This window comes from Carassius auratus, chromosome 48, assembly GCF_003368295.1.
Source record: "Carassius auratus strain Wakin chromosome 48, ASM336829v1, whole genome shotgun sequence".
Classification (NCBI taxonomy): Eukaryota; Metazoa; Chordata; class Actinopteri; order Cypriniformes; family Cyprinidae; genus Carassius; species Carassius auratus.
Genome location: NC_039290.1, coordinates 4,509,786 through 4,525,765, shown reverse-complemented (window position 1 = coordinate 4,525,765; position 15,980 = coordinate 4,509,786). Strand labels below are relative to the sequence as shown.

Below are 15,980 nucleotides of genomic sequence, written 5' to 3'. Positions count from 1 at the left end.
TGGAACAGTTTTTAAGACTCAGTCTGCTTCAAGAAAAGAGACAATACACAATTGATAGAGCATACATTGCGGTCTCAAATTTTTTTCCCCCCTAGTTGTAGTGCATAGAAATCTGAATCCTAATGAAATGCATATTTTATGTTTTACATCACCACCACAACAGAAATTATTCTGGCATGGCAGGTAGATCAACGATCAACAATGCTAGCAATGTTAACATGCAGGAACTAACAAGACAGCCAAAAAGCTACACAGTCTCTCTGTTGATCTCACGATTGAATATCTGTTGTGAACACCACTTGAAATTCTTCCAGTGAAGTTTTTTTTGTACCTGTAGGTTGATTCTTTTCTCGGCTGACCAATAAGATATGATCTTTTAAGATTGTTAAATAAAAAATAAAAATAAAATAATCTACATAAAACCATCTCTATCTACCCATTTCGGCCATAGTTTAGCAGTTGCTAGCTATCAAGTTCTGCCTTTCCTGCTGAGAAACACATCTAATTTAAGAAAATCAGAGCCTGCATGTGTATCAGGAAGTCTGCTTGAGCACTTGCCTGCCTTCACTTCACCTAAATCCCATTTTCCTTCAACCTCTCACAGCAAAATCTACACAATGAAAGGCAACCAAAAGGTGCTAGCTTGAGGAAGCCACATAATGGAAGGAGCAGACATCCATCAATACTAGGATTGTTTTGGGGAGGATGTAGAAACTACTGGAAGTCAAAATACTGGTTCCAATTTAAGTGCTGGTACACAATCAGCCAAGTACATTCTTATTCACTTAAATAGTATACAGACATATTCACAAAAAAACTAAAACTAAATAAAGTGACAAAAACACATAAATTAAAATGAAAACAAAATATAAAAATAACATTTTATTTAAAATATTGACAAAATACCAGACCGGAGAATGCGACACCTTGAACAGCTTTTTGAGTTTAATCTTTTTTGTGACCACCCACATCAACTGGTCAGTGAGACTTACCCTGTCCATCAAACTCGATGCTGCTGCATTGTGATTGGCTGAGGCTCCATGGACAGTAGAAGACCGATCCTCCTTCTCTGATGTTGGGCTGGCTGGTGTTGGCTTTGGGTGCTCCAACTATAATACTGACACTGTTCAAAGAGAAAAAAAAGATGAAGGAAGCTGTTAGCATACTAATAAGACTATGAGGAATATTTAAGAGAGCAGGACAAGTACAACAGTGTTCCGATTCACAAAAAGTCTACTGGAAGCTTTGTTAAAGAGTTGGATTTGAACATCAGAGCTGCAAAGCAACATCTATCCTTCTATGTTAATGACGGCAGATGAAAACACCAGTGTTGGGAAGCCAGTTACATTTTGTTTCATTTTCCTAGAATTCAAAAGCTTGATTTTAGCCTAAAATAAAGACCAGCAGACAACTTATGATCAGTCCAGAGGAAATGGACTGTCTCATGATCAACCATACAGGGCTGAATTATGTAACAGTGTGGCCATGTGCAATGGTTAGTAACTTGGTTGGTAACATTTGAATGCCAGCACACAACCACACACACACCAGGCCCACTGGGTAATAAGTCAATGAGAAAACAAGAGCCGAGACTGCTGAAGTCAAGCTAGCTCCTTCTACAGCTATTCTTCCCCCTGGGTTATCACAAACAACACATCCAAATATTTAAACACATACAAACAAACAAAGCCACATATTTAAAAGCATGATCTCCAAGTAGTCACATGTCAAACCTTCACAAACCAAACAAACTTCTCAACAGAGATGACTAAACAATTGTATTTGGACAGGATGAGAGAAAGAAGCAGGAACAGCTGTTTAAAACCGCAATTTCACATTCTCTGAAGAAAAAAGTGAGTGCCAGAACATGGCTATGTGGTTTCTAAGGTGCTCTGATTGGTGTTTAGCATGTCGCTATGTGGTTGCTAGGTGGCTTCTTACAGGCTCAAGTCAAAACTGTCTGTATGATATTCTGGGTCTCTAAATATGGCTTGATTACCTCTTTTTATGTACACAGTCAAATGTCTGGGGACAGTAAGATTTTTATTTTTATTTCTATGAAATTACTTTTATTAATCAAGGACACATTTACTTAATCAAAACGAGACCGAGATCTTGTGTTAAATTATATATGTCGTTACTATTTCAAATAAATGCTGTTCTTTTGAACATTATTCAAAGAATTCTAAAGAATTTATTATGGATTCCACAAAACATATTAAGCACGACTGTTTTCATCTTTGATAATAAAAAAAGTTTACGTTTCTTCAGCACCAAATGAGCATGTTGGATGGATTTCTGTAGCATCATGTGATATTTCACTGACATAAAAACATTTATTTAAAATGTTAATCATATTTCATTATATTAGTTTTGTCTCCCTGACTAAATAAAATATATAAAAAGTTAATTGCCACTTTTTAACTCACAATTCTTACTTTTTTCCTAGAACTGTGAGATGTAAACTCGCAACTGTGACATATTAAAGTCAGAATTGGGTGGCAATCTTGCAATACTGAGAAAAAATAAGTTGTAATTGTTAGATAAGATTCTTAAAAATCTTACCGACCCTAAATTTTTGAACTTTAGTGCAAATCTAAAAGATTTTTTTTCCTGTTTTATCATCTTTCTCAAGGTAATAGCACATTGTTTCTTGAGATTTGACATGAAAAATACCCAACAGTTAGACGGCCACTCCCACAGTCCCTGCTCTTCTAATCTGTCTAATTTTCCAAGAGGCGGCATGGATTGGTGCAGTGCCGCCATGACCTCATTGTCTGTAAACTTACTATCGTCTTTCCTGTCATTAAGGCTGGTCCATTGAGAGATGGGGCTGTAGAGGTGGTTGTAAGAGGGCACTGAGGGCATCTTGGGAGGGGGTCAAGGTACAGGAAGAGAACATCCTTTCCTGCCCCCTGGGCTGGTCTCAGTGACGCTTAACAGAGGGCTTCTTTACAAAGGCTTTATTCAGCGAACGCTTCTGTCAGAAACTCAAGCACACTTTCGATGGACTGCAGAGATAAGAGTCCTATAGGTAGGAACAGATGACCACTTGAGTTGAATATTTCCTTTAAGTTAAAATACTAATGTAAACAACTAAAACTGAAATTAAAATTAACAGAAACTGACTTTCATTGGGGGTTTTTTATTGGGGGGGGGGGTTCTGTCTTTGCCAAGTTTTGACTATGCCGTGGAATTCACTCAACACATTTTGTTGTACAATGACAGTAAAGGCATTGAATAAGTTTCCATATCCTACACTGGGAGGAAAGCCAGACAAAAAGGCAAAGGCCTGAACAAGAGCTCAATGGATGAATAGGGAGGACATTAAGCATGGAAATGTTTTTTTGGGTTCACCATATTTAAAGGCCACAACATGTGAAGCACAAACCACACACACAGACAAAATAAATAAATATATATATGTATGTATGTGAGCAGACGCTCCATTTGTTTTGATTGGGATGGGGTCGGGGGGGGGGGGGGGGGGGGGGCTTTTTCCAGCTTGGACAGAGTATCCCATTTTTCCACCATATGAATGTATGGACAGAGGGAGTGTCCCTGAGGTGTTACAGAACCCCAGCTGAGGTGTAATGTCAATCCCAGATTCCCTTGATGGCTTTCTCCTGGGAATTTGTGCGTCTTACAGAATTCCCACTCAGCGATAACCTACAGATAATGTCTGACACTAAAAAGTGAACAGGCTGGTCCACCTCATTTGAACCCCAGCACACTATAAATGAACCCAAGTGCACGAGTCTGATGAAATGTTATGTTGCTATGATGCTTGTGAAATGCGTCTAACAGCTGCAAATTCTCTAGCTTTCCCCAAGCACTTTCACTCTTCTGCTCGAGTTCTTGGAATGCTGTACACTTACACTACTGTTTTGGCTGACTGCTCACAAGTGTACAATTACAGTGCAGCTACAATCATTGCACTTCTGTTATGATAAAATCACACTACTTCAGTCTCATTACATATTGTTTTAAATATTCATTCATTCAAATAAAACAAAAATTACATTCAAATGTGCCGCAAGTCTGCCTAAAGGGGGTCGCACACCGGACGAGAAGCGCAGCGCCGCGTCGCGTCGCGCCACGTCTTTAAAATTCGAACACATTATTCTCAATGTGAGTACACACACCGGCGGCGCCATTCGGCGTCTGTCCGCGGCGCCCAGCTACGACTCAGAACGCTGTTCAAATTTCTGCCGCGCCACAGAGCGCCATCCGCATAGTTTTATATTAAAAAACCCAGATGTTATAAACTGAAACTGAAATTAAAGTACAGTACACTTGTTTCATTCAAATAAAACATTACAAAAAGTGTTTGGTTACGTTTTCAGCTGCACAGTTGCCTAGACAACAGATACAACAAAACAATAACAGACTTATTATAATAACACAGATTCTTTTCATTAATTAACGTTCAAAACTCAGCTTTTATCAATTAAAATCATATATTTAAAATAATAATAATAGATGAAGTTAAAACTCCCATCTTGCTGCGAAATTGCGCTCACGCATATAGAATGTGCGCGTCCAGTGTGCGATACCTTGAGTTGTCCTACATGTGGCGCGACGCGACGCGGCGCTTCTCGTCCGGTGTGCGACCGCCTTAACACTCAACAATCTAAATCATGCCGTTTTGATAATGATATCGAAGAACTGTAACTAAGAAACAATTAGCATATAATGGGAGGATTTATCTTTTTAAGGAGGGGGGATCTCATCGCTCTTAAATGTCCTCCTTTTCTCCACTAAATGTTTAAATGTTGGGCTAATATTAGCAAAATGATAAGAGCCAGATTGCTCTTGGCTTAGACGCTAGCTTTTGTAATGGCTCTACATAAAATGAGAAAGACTTCAGGAGGCCTTCCAGCAGAGGGAATGCCAAAGTGAAGCTCGCTTTAATTAAAACAGTCTGGCTTTGTAAGAGAACAACAGAATATAATTTCAATTCTGCTGTATGGAGGACAAATTTTGATTTAACTGTAATTAGCATTTGTAAGAAGTTGGTGATCAGAATTATTGCAAAAGTCAGAGGTCATTGCCATTGGAGGATTGAGTTTTCAACAGTGGGCCTTCATTTGTTTACGGTCATGTCTTCCTAAATCTGTATGACTGACTTCCTTCTGCGGAAGACAATAAATATATATTTTGAACCTTTTCAGTTTGCTTTTTGTCCATACAATGAAAATCAACAGTCTGGTTTTGTTTTGTACGGAGCCCCTCACATGACATGCAGGAAAAAAAATAGTAGGCTAAATCTTATTCGTTCCCTCAATGTACCAAAACGTGCTAATTACTATTGCGTTCCCTCGATTTATGATTTTGTTCACTCGATTTATAATTTTGTGCAGACACTTTACTAATTCATTCTCTCTGTCTGCTAAATCGTGTGCACAATTAAGCAAATCGACTGAACGCAAAAGTTAATCGAGGGAAAACATAGTAATCATGTGCACATTTTAGTACATTGAGGGAACGAATTAGTAAATGGTGCACACAATTTATTTATTTTTCTTGCATTTCATGTGCGAGGCTCCGTAGTTTTGGACCCCATTCACTTTCATTGTATAAAAAAAAACAACCAAACCATTCTTTAGAATCATATCAGACACGAAGCACCAAAGAATCGTTCACAATAAAACCAGGAATATACACCACATCATCATTATGACCACCTTCCTAATATCGTGTTGGTCCCCATTTTGATGCCAAAATAGCCCTGACCCGTTGAGACATGGACTTCACTAGACCCCTGTATCCAAGATGATAGCAACAGATCCTTTAAGTCCTGTAAGTTGCGATGTGGGGCCTCCATGGATGGGACTTGTTTGTTCAGCACATCCCACAGATGCTCGGGCCGACAATACCACAACTTCTTGAGCAAGGCATCGAACCCCCAACTGCTCCCTGGGCGCCACAGCAAAAATGGCTTTCCCACTGCTGTGTGTGTGTGTTTGTGTGCGCGTCTGTGCGCGTGCGTGTGTGCGTGCGTGTGTTTACTGCTCTGTGTGTGTGCACTTTGGATGGGTTAAATGCAGTGCACGAATTCTGAGTATGGGTCACCATATTTGGCTGAATGTCACTTCACTTCACTCAGTGTATCCTGATGCCATCTGTTCCCCAGGAAAGTCACGCACAAGGTCATCCAATGCAGCCCCATAAGCAACAAACTGCAATGCACTGTGTATTCAATTTTACTTTAAGGAGGAAAAACGCCATCAACACCTCTTGTGGTATTTCAAAGAGTGACAACCACCAACTCCAACCAAGATGCAAACATAATTTTCGATGTGGCTCTAATTAAGCTAATTGAGTTAGCCTGAAAATCCAGCTTGAATAAATTACCACATTACCACAAATGCTAAACTTGCTAGATACTCACCACTGAGACAAAGGACATCTTAACAGTTAGCCCATTGCTTGTGAGATTTGGTCAGACCAGAATTAAAGTTATAAAAATGAGTTGGTGCACCACTTATATCATCTACTTAAGTTGTGGTGAGAAAACTTTGCGTGAAAGACGCTGATAGATCAGAACTAATGCCACTAATAGTTAAAGGCCGTCAGATGGCAGATCCCTTAATTTCCACTACCTTCAGCTTAAAACATTCTCACACCCACTCCACACTTCATTATCGTCCAGCTGTTTAACTTGTGTCACTTGAACGAACCACACTGGTTATTAATGAAGGTGCAAAAAAAAAAAAAATCACAATCAGACAAAACACAAAACCTCAACCTGCAGCCTTTACATGGCATTTTAAATGGCACAGAAAACTGCATGAACAAAAAAAAAAAGGAGCAGGGAATTTTCTGGGAAGCTTTGTATACAATATTAGAACTTATTGATTCATTACTGTTAAAAGATGTTTAAAAGAAAGAAAAAAGAGAGATATTATATTATAAATGGATACTTTCATTCAGGAAGGATAAATTAAATGAATCAAAAGTTCACTAAAGACTTTTAAATTGATACTTTCTAGCCTATTCAAAGAATATTGAAAAAATGCTTCACAGTTTTCACAAAAATCTTTCTTATTTAAAAAAAAAAAATAGCCTAATGGCTGCCGAAAATTCAGCTTTGCCATCACAGGAATAAATACAATTTTAAAATACATTAAAATAGAATATTTCACAATATTACTTACTTATATTTTAATCAAACAAATTCAGCCTTGGTAAGCATAAGAAACTTGTTTTAAAAACATGGAAACAGTGCCTAAACTTTTAAATAGAAGTGTTTTTCCTATCTTTGTGTGAAAACAACAACAAAATCAATCATGCTAACTGGATTTCAATATGCACGCCAAGAACAATTCATTACCATCAGTCACTTCTGTAAGCAACTTTAGTTATTTCTGATTATTCCAGTTTTCCCAATGCCCACCAGACATATTAACATGATTGGAATGCTTAAAACTGATTACTGGCCTTAGGAAAATTTCTGAAACTGTACAAACAAAGTTGAACAATTATTAAGCTATCCAGAGGCAAGCAGAATCTTAATGTTGTTATTAACAAAAACGGTTACAGTGATATCTCAAACATCCTCCCAGAAAATGTGGAGTGGATCCAACACAAAGTGTACACTGTAGCAAATCTCTGGCACCAAGAAAAATCCAATGATCTCGGTAGCTAAAATTTTCAAAGCTAAGAAAAGCCAAAGGCCCAGACAGTTCACTTTTGGGGTGTTTACTTTGGGTGATGCCAGCGAGCATTAACTCGGATGCCAGTCTTTCTCTGCATCAATAAGCATTTATGATGGAAGCAGCTAATAAAGAGATGAATAAAAGTAAAGCCAAAGATGCTCTGTATGTGGGCCCCAGTCTACTCACTAGACCTGAAACGCACGTGCTCTGTTCTGCTGTCTGGGAGTTGCAGCCCAAAGATGATGAGTAAAGCAGTGACCGCTGGGTCAGCTGGCACTGGGGGACGACAGCTCACTCTAACAGCTGGTGTGCTAAGAGCCCTGAGGAGAGCTGCATAGTAATGGAGGAAGCTGAAAAAGCAGTCACTATATCTCCTTTTATTAATATCAAAAATGAAACTTTGCATGATGCAACATAAAAAATGTAATCTCAAATTCAAACTGATCAAGTTTGCAAAATGCAGCGAAATGTTGCAAGATGCAACAACTACCTCTAGTTCCAACAGTGATATGTAAAAAGGCCTTGTAAAAAATATTAAATAAAAAAATGTCTTGTGCAATGTCTGCTCCAGTGTTGTGCTGGTCTGGAATAACTGTTAAAACTGCACATATGCACTCAACTGTTGATCTGATAAACTTCCCCACCCCATTTTACACAGTAACATTTTAAATGTCACCACAAAAAACATTTCCTCTCAAAGGTTATGGTTCAAATTACCATCACTACACCAGAGTCTGAGAGGTCACCAGAACTGAAGCACTTGGCTTGATGTGCAAAATGTAAGCTCTGCACTACCTGCTAGGCCAATTAATCTACTAACTATCAAACCAGAGGGAAGTTAAAGTGGAAAAATAAGAACAACATGCTTAAAGGTGCATTTGAAAGGAGTAAAAAGTGAGTGTTGTGTGTGAATTGTTACTCTCAATGCAATTTAAAGAGCACTTTTTCCACTTAATTATGCATAAATGTAAACAAAAATACACTTGACATAAGTGTAAAATCATGTTCATCCATGATCAATTGGCATTCAAACACCAGTTCTGCCCATATGGTTATGCTATGTTGAGATCACAAGGCTGGCAAATTAATATTCTCTTTATCTCTTTATCTCAGTAAACCCAGTATGTTCTTATCGAATAAGTGCCAATATTCGTACAAATCGGGCTTTCAGAAACCATATTTGAAAGCAAAAAACATTACCATTGCATTTGATAATACATCCATGCCACTAGGTGTCAGTATTAAGTTTGAAACTACTGTTGTATCCACTAGAAAAATAAAACATCAACTTGTTGCAAATCAGACAATGGCTGTGTCCAAAACTACTTCCTTTTATAAGTAATTACTTTGAGACTGTTGAAAATTTATGTTCTATAGCATATGTGTTTAGTATGAATTTCATCCAGGCATACTACTTTCGTCATGTTGTCATTGTCACCTACAGCATCAGTTGGGTCACTTCATTCACAAATCCTCACCCATGGCCTCATGGGATAGCAAAGTGTCTGGAAGTAGTAAGTCATCTGGGTACTTTTCGCCTACAGTTTAATGAATATTGTGAATTCAGACATGCTACTTCTCTGAAATACTGACTTTCACCAAATACATAGCAGTGAAGTATGCCATTTCAGATGCAGCCAATATGCTGATTTTAGGTAAGAATATGATATCCCTACATTACTTCAAAAAAGCAAACAACATTTTGTAGGTGACAATTGTCTTCTAAGTCAAAACGCATCTAAGAAAGTACAAGGCATGTTATTCGACTGCAAGCCACATATTCGTATGTGACAGGACACCAATTTAAACCACCCAGGACATTTTCATGAACACAGAATGTGGTTTTACCTCTTTAATTTCTTGATACCAAACTGAAACCCCAGCCCCCAAAGAGCTATAATTCACACATTCACAGAGACCAGAAAACATCCCAGTGTGAGTTGCAACTGTTGGCCATCGACACCTCTGAGGGAGCTTTCTCAGCATGGAGTCCGATCTTCACACTTGAAAAGACTAAGAGGGACCATCAGATGCAAACTATTATCACTCACCTCTGCATGCTATGCCTTGCGTCCTTTGTTTGTAATCCTGCAGGCAATAATCAGGCCATCTAAATTCTGGCTGATTGGACATTCACGGTCATTGCCAGCCCAGCCAAAACAGAACAGATCCAAATGATAAGGATCTTCCCAAGATGTACATCAGAAACAATGCAGATCAGAGATAATCCATGCATCAACCCAAAGCCATTGTGAAGTCCAAGGGCAAAGCGTCTGCAAAGTTGAATGAACACATGCCTGTTTTTCCACTAGGGCACATGTACACCCTTGCACACAATAGCCTATTATGCGAGATTGCCAGGTCCAACGAGGTCATAAAAAGAAGACAACTTGTCAATGGTAAAGATAATCTAACCCACAGTCCCAATCAGCTAAGGTTGCACCCAAATAGTGGACTGTAATTTTACAACAGGCCAATCTGATTGACACCACCATTAGAGCCAAATGTCATTGGGCCAAAATATCTAAACAAGGTTTTATCAAGAAGCAAAAGAGCCAAAATCTTGAATAAATAAATAGAGATTTAAGTCACATGGAAATGTTTCGCTACTGAAAACAGCAGACCTTTCTACCGACACACAAACGCTTCTATTGTACAGACTCCATGGAAAATACTAGTCGTCGCAGGGAGAACCTGGGTGAAGAATAGCGTGGCAGTCAACGTATAGACACCCATCTCCAGCAGGATGCAAGACTACAGACAGACAGCCTAATCCATAAAAGAAGATTGAAAATGATAAAATAGCAAACGAAACCCTGGTAGTGCTAAAGCAGGTCTATTTATTCAGCAAAGAAAACCTGAGCTCAAGGACCAAGGCCAATTTTGATCTAGCAATGACCTTCTTAGAGAGAGTAAACTTTGAGAATGATGAACACAGCTGAGGAAGACCTACTGAATACTTTATCAACTGCTCCGTACAAATACATGAAATAAGTCCAGGGAAACGATACTTGAAATGTTCTTTGGAACAAAATTATTCAACAACTTTATTATTCTCTAACTACAAGTTTGTATTCCCCCCAAAAAAATTCAAGAATGTTCTTATCTTTCTTCCCTTCTTGAAAGGAATTTCCTTAAAATCATTCTAAATAACTTCCTAAAGTTCGGATAACCTCCAACTTATCTTAAACCCAGAAAGATACTACTACAAAATGTAAAAAAATTATCATGAGGTGCTTGCTACTTAGAGATTAATGGACAGACAAAAATATTTTTTTATTATCTAAAGAGTAAAATAAATTTCTAAAGATTTTTGTGAATCTAGCCACAGGAGGTCATTATACGAAGAGTGCATAAGGGTTTGACAGCCAACGCAACTTGGTAAACCTCAACTTTGCAAATCTTTTTGTAATAAAACAGACGGAGGGAGGTGAGAAAGATTTTTTTTTCTGTTCTTACTTTAATATTCCTCATTGTGGCTGTAAATGTGTTGCTTTTGAAAGTGAAGTGTGAAAGTGACTTGAAAGTGACAAAGTTAAAGTGACATGACATACAGCCAAGTATGGTGACCCATACACCAAATTCGTGCTCTACATTTAACTTATCCAAAGTGCACACACACAGCAGTGAACACATACACACTGTGGACACACACCCGGAGCAGTGGGCAGCCATTTATACTGCAGTTGGGGGTTCAGTGCCTTGGTCAAGGGCACCTCAGTCGTGGTATTGCCGGTGCAAGACTCGAACCCACAACCTTCATTGTCATACTCTCTAACCGCTAGGCCACGACTTCCTGCTAATGCAGACAGTGCATCCCCGCTAATGGCCACTAATGCAGACAGTCCAGCTCCTCAGATTCAACCACAAGCTTCAAATGGTCGCCAACAATCATCAAACACCAAAGAAAATATTTTTGAACATTATAAGCACAAAATAAATGTATACATAGGAATACATTATTCTCTGAAAACAACAGTTGATGGTGTTTAGTTTCCATTGTTTTTGCAATCCAAACTTTATTATAATTAAGCCATTTCATTTTCTGACATTCAACCCTACATCCAGACCTCAACCAATGCCCTTTCGTCTTCTTACCAAAGGTAAAGAGAAAGAGTGTGTAGAATGTGGTACACATCACCCTTTTTTGAAGCAGAATAGGTTTTGGGTATCTGATGAGAACATACAAGGAGACACTTGTTGAAAATTACCCAAAAGACTGGAGAATCTACACAAGTTAAGTTAGCAAGTAGGACATCCAACCAGAGTTTTTTAGGACTAATTCGGTTTATATACCAGACCATCCGGATAAGGCCCCTACATAGGAAATGCACTGTTCTTCTCTCAACATTCATGAACCATAAATTTGTCTTCCATGTATACAGCTGTAAAGCCCCCTGACACCAAGATCATGAACTCTGTCCTCGGGCAGTTCTCTGTGGTGGTCTGCACACTAGCTAATTTTATCAATGCGTGCCAAAGAGTACTGTTCTCCTCAGACCTATGTGCCCCTTTGGGAACAGACTATCAAGAAGTGGACGAGGCCAGAATGTTTTGTATAAAAGGAAGATTTAGAGAGCGAAAGAATGAGAGAAACATGCAGGATAGAGATTATACCTGACACCAGATTCTTCATTTTAAGAAAAAGAACAGTCTTTAGACAGCTGGCTACTAAATCTTAAATCTTAAAAGCATCATAAGCCAAGTCAATGGTAGAAAACACTGGCACCAGTAGTATCTACAACCTAATTAGGCTCACAACACTTTTGGGAAGGGGTCTCCAAACTTGGTCCTGGAGGGCCAGTGTCCTGCAGAGTTTAGCTCCAACCCTAATTAAACACACATGAACCAGCAATTTAAGGTTGTAGGCTACTAGAAACTTCCAGGCAGGTGTGTTGAGGCAAGACACAGACCCTCCAGGATCGAGTTTGGAGACCCCTTTGCTTTTGGGAAACACAGCCCAGACCTGGTTCTAAAGGGTTTTCCATAAAATACATTCACAGCCATTCAATAGGGTAACTGTCAGAAATGTACCAAATAAATATAGTAAATAGTTCAAATGTAATACAATAAATAACTTTATATTTAATAGATGACTTTAAGGGAATGTGTTACAAAAGACAAAAGTGTTTTCATAGGACTGGTACTTTATAATATATATATATATATATATATATTTTTTTTTTTTTTTTTTTTTTTTTTACCAAAGGTACTTAAAGGTTAATAGAAAAAAATAAGGAATCATTTTATGTTAGTTTCCTATATATATAAAAAATAATAAATCCATAAAAAATAAAGATCAGTTAGTCAATTTCAGTAGTCGATAGACAGCTGTTGGTCAACCTTCAGCACCAGAAAACTAAGAGATACACATTCTATCAAATGCCTGGGAAGAAAACTCTTGATATCATACATTCTTTCACCCCATCACTCAGCCTCCAGTTTGAGGCCCATTCATCCTCCTCCACAACGTCATCTCAGGAGTGAAAAGTTCAAATGAAGTCATCACTGAGAGTGCTGCCTCTTGCCATGACTTCACCGTTCATAAGAATGAGGCCAAGATACATTGTAGGAGTCGGGGGGTGGGTACAGTCTAGAGTATTAGACATTTTCTAGTCAGGGCATGCGTGAGTTAATTATTACTGCAATCAAACAGTGCTGCACGCACAGCTGTCTGCAGCTTGAATAGAGAGTGAAGCAGCCAAAGTGCAGGGAAACCCAACAGATCAGCATTGTGATTGAATGGAATGCCTCATACTCTGTGATTTCCCCTTGGATTTATCACCTCATATGGCAACAAAGATCATATCCACAGGTGAAAGGTGATCATGTGGACTTGCAATCAAAGCTATATTACATGTATGATAACTGCTGCTTCATTCTGTAACATTCTCCATTCAGAGCTGTTTCCGAAGGCAGACTACAAGTATTTGGTCTTCATATTAAAAAAGCAGTTGTACATATATATTGGCTCTTGGGGTAACCTTCATTAAGTACTTAAATGGATAGTTAATTCAGAATTCTGTCATAATTTACACACAGAGTTTCAAACCTACATGTCTTTATTTCCTTTTTGGATAACAAAAGAAATTATTCCTAAAAAACCGTCTCTGTGTTTTTTTGTCCCTACATTGCAACAGGATCCAATGTTGTCTCGGCCTCAGGTAAAAACAAACACAAATTGGATATACACAATATCTGAGATGCCTAACTTTTGGCTTTTTCCCCAAGGGTGGCTCATAATCTAGCAAAGGTCATTTTAGAATGGTTGGTGATTCTCCTGTTAGATTATGTAGAAGGTTTAAGTGACCATATCACATGAAATCAGGGGAAATTATGGGGGCAATCTACATTCCCCTAGTCAAGTCCTATTTATATAAAAAACACCAGCTATGCCACTGATTGCCATTGCCATCCGCTCACATCTAAACATGCACTCACACTTCAGGCTTGTACAAAACAAACACTAAACCACACTTTTAGGACTGTCACTCCCCAACTGTGGTGATGCACTTTGATCTAAACGCCAGTGCACAGACTGGATTGGGATTGTAAACGACAGTTGGGTGATATCCCTGGTTTCACTGCCCCCTGTACTGGAAAGTGTGAGCTAAAGCTGAGCTCTAGTAGACTTTAGAACACAACAAGTCTATCTGAACGAAAGGCAAACACATCAATGAATGAACTAGGTTAAACAAGTTTGGCTTTCAGCCTTTAAAGAACACCAACCCAGACTCTTGATGAACTCAGGGATCCCCTGAGCATTGGAAAAAGTTTCATTTTTCCAATATAAAAAAAACATATATAGGGATACAAAGTAAAAAAAAAAAAAAAAAAAAGTTAAAAACCATCCATCTATAACCATTCCCTGTGGAGTACATTCAGAGACGCTTGGTTCATCACAATGATAAATGAAATAGTACCTTTCATGGATTTGAATGAGAATAACCCTTCATACTATTGCATTGTACATCATACTGTGGTACAACACCCTATTCTGAGGCCACAGAGGTGTGTCAGTACATTATAATTTCTAAATATTGTAGGACAAAAGTGCATATGAGCAAAAATTACAGCCATACAGTCAAAACAGGATGGACAGCAATAGCAGGGTGGACAAAACACTAATATGTGGCATTTAAAGGTTATTAAACAGCATTTAAATTGTTTACATATGGTAAAATTAAACAACTCTGCGTTGGTAATGATTAGTGAACTTGGTCTAGTTTTACATTTCTTTGAATGCACGCCAATTCTCTTTACTTTCAATACTTAAAAATCAAAGAAGGAAACCTACCTTGAGCCAGTCATGTAAAAGTCCACCGAGTACCCGAAGTAACTACCGTTTGGTCCGGTGTACACCGCTGGGTTCTCCATATCCAAGTTGAAGGCAACAGACAAAGGTAGAAGAATCAACAGTGAAAGTCCCATTGGAGAGCAGCGCGCGTTGTGCGAAGACGCTGGAGTCTTTGAACAGTGCTTTTTGGAGCCCATAGTAATCGATATGTTACAATCCACCTCTTTATTAAACTTCTCTCAGAACAAAATGTGTTACTTGAACAGAATCCTCCTGAAGATGCTGCCTTACGCAAATCTCATGCTTTTGTGAAGGGTATCCGTCTGATCGTTATTTCTCCAAGCGCTCTGGTTCCGCGCCTCCGTCTCTATCTGTCCCCTTCTCTCCTTTCTGCGTCCTCCCTCCAGTTTAATTGAAGGAGAATTAGGAGGAGGTTCTGTTCTTCCACTCGTGAAAACTCCCATAGAGGTGGAGCAAAGAGCGCAATTCACAAAGTAAGGAAAAAGATGCAGTACAAGATTGAGTTAGATACTTCATTAATCAAATAAGAAGAAATGCATTGAATAAACGAACGAGATAAAACATACAACTAAGAGACAGAGTGATCTATACAGACGCAGTACGCTAATACATAATACATATGTATATAATACATATAATAATACATATATAATACATATAATAACATTTACAATTCAATATTTGGGGACGCATCATCGATAATTAGACCTAGCCTACTTATAAAATATAATGTAGGCTACAGTAAAAAATAAAAAATAAACAAATAACATTTGTGACCTATTCAACAGTTTATCTGTCCACTTGAAGGACTCTTTGTAGTTGTCAAAGATAGCTGAATGAATGATTAACCCTTTAAACAGTGAAATATCTGTTTTTGAAGTCCGTTATCCTCCAAAAAAAGATCTCTAAACTTGTTGCCTTCAAAGTGTACCTTATCAGGATCGAGACTAGACGCTAATAAAGCTTGTCAGGAAAGCCATCGCTTAAGTATTTACTGCAAT

At 38.4% G+C, this 15,980-nt stretch overlaps 1 protein-coding gene across 1 annotated transcript in view; it reads right to left on the bottom strand.

Annotated features, from left to right (window-relative positions):
* LOC113065574 (integrin alpha-5-like) overlaps window positions 1–15,376 on the bottom strand; it is a 50,419-nt gene extending 35,043 nt beyond the window's left edge. The window contains exons 1-2 of the mRNA XM_026236920.1: window positions 14,959–15,376; window positions 993–1,123 (exon numbers count right to left, since the gene is read on the bottom strand). Coding sequence (XP_026092705.1) covers window positions 993–1,123; window positions 14,959–15,155 — 328 coding nt within the window. The 5' untranslated portion in view covers window positions 15,156–15,376. The remainder of the gene's footprint in view (window positions 1–992; window positions 1,124–14,958) is intronic.
* Between the last annotated feature and the right edge of the window lie 604 nt (window positions 15,377–15,980).